Source organism: Littorina saxatilis, linkage group LG11 (assembly GCF_037325665.1).
Source record: "Littorina saxatilis isolate snail1 linkage group LG11, US_GU_Lsax_2.0, whole genome shotgun sequence".
Taxonomy (NCBI): Eukaryota; Metazoa; Mollusca; class Gastropoda; order Littorinimorpha; family Littorinidae; genus Littorina; species Littorina saxatilis.
Genome location: NC_090255.1, coordinates 21,407,806 through 21,409,426, shown reverse-complemented (window position 1 = coordinate 21,409,426; position 1,621 = coordinate 21,407,806). Strand labels below are relative to the sequence as shown.

The window sequence follows — 1,621 nt, the reverse complement described above, 5'->3', positions numbered from 1 at the left end:
ACACGCCAGCTTTGATTGCAACAACGTGCTGGGACCCCAAAACATGTATCATCAAAACGGAACTCGTGTTTCAAAGCATGGCTCCCTGTGTTGATTTGGCACTTATTTTCTCACTACCAAAGTGATAACAAAAACGATGTTTGGTGGTTTGTTGTCAGACCAGCTTTTTTGTCGGTCCTCAGGGGGCATAAATTATCGACTTGATTCTGTCAACATCCCATCAAACATCTTATAATGTTAATATCATCTTACAGTTACAACCTGATGATTTCTGTATTTTGCAGTGAGTTGAAGTTTTACGAGAAATAGAGTTTTTCTTAGCTTCTTTTTTTTTTTTTAATAAAAAAGAGCATGTTTACCTAATCGCTAACGTTTGATAATAATTGTTATTGTTATGCAGGGAGTGGTTTGTTCGGTTTTGGCAGAATGGTTTTCTGGCTATTGTGGTGACGTGTTGACTTCTCGGAAGACTACATAAGGCGTTTCTATATGCTCAAAACCAGTAAACGACGCCATAAATCTTGCTTGAATAGGGTTATATTATATCGATCCAAACTGAATGTATGAGCTTGTAAAGTAATCACTCTGTGGTTCACAAAAGTTTCGAGTGTCGGACTTGCGTTACATGATATCAGTACTGTTTTGTTGAGTGTTTCGTGATCATCTGTCTTTAATTAGCTGTACTTTAGCGGTATTTATAGGAGTTGCTATATCATAACAAACTCGTCTTCCCTTCGACCTCTAACATTTTCAACATCTGAAATAAAAGTAGTGTGGACTGTAAGCTATGGGTTTCAAGATGCCGCCGATTCCTGCCCTGGTGGGCATAGTGTGTGCCGGAGTGGGGCTCATCTTCCTGATAGTTGGTGTTGCCACACCTGGCTGGACTGTGATCAGTGACCTAAGTTACACGGCCGGCCTCTGGAGTATCTGCATTGATGATACGTGCTATAACGATTATGTATTTCACACCTTCGGAGGTAAGTTTTCTTTCTATCTCTGTTGATGTATTCATTGTTAATGTTAATCAAAATAATTTGAGGACCATCGTACTCTACAAGAAATTGCAAAATCGAATTATCGGAAATCTTCGTGGAAGATAAAACAAGTCGCGTAAGGCGAAATTACTACATTTAGTCAAGCTGTGGAACTCACAGAATGAAATTGAACGTAGTCCGCCGCTAGTGCAAAAGGCAGTGAAAGTGACGAGCCTGTTTGGCGCGGTGGCGGTTGCGCTGTGCTTCATAGCACGCTTTACTGTACCGCTCTTCGTTTTAACTTTCTGAGCGTGTTTTTAATCCAAACATACCATATCTATATGTTTTTGGAATCAGGAACCGACAAGGAATAAGATGAAATAGTTTTTAAAACGATTTCGGAATTTAATTTTGATCATAATTGTTATAGTTTTAATTTTCAGAGCTTGTTTTTAATCCAAATATAACATATTTATATGTTTTTGGAATCAGAAAATGATGAAAAATAAGATGAACGTAAATTTGGATCGTTTTATAAAAAATGTTTTTTTTTTTTTTTTTTTTACAATTTTCAGATTTTTAATGACCAAAGTCATTAATTAATTGTTAAGCCTACATGCTCAAATGCATTACCGAAGTCCGGC

At 37.3% G+C, this 1,621-nt stretch overlaps 1 protein-coding gene across 1 annotated transcript in view; it reads left to right on the top strand.

The window, feature by feature from the left end:
• The first annotated feature begins 558 nt into the window (after positions 1-558).
• Positions 559-1,621, top strand: part of LOC138980830 (lens fiber membrane intrinsic protein-like) — a 17,098-nt gene continuing 16,035 nt past the window's right edge. The window contains exon 1 of the mRNA XM_070353713.1: positions 559-980. Coding sequence (XP_070209814.1) covers positions 788-980 — 193 coding nt within the window. The 5' untranslated portion in view covers positions 559-787. The remainder of the gene's footprint in view (positions 981-1,621) is intronic.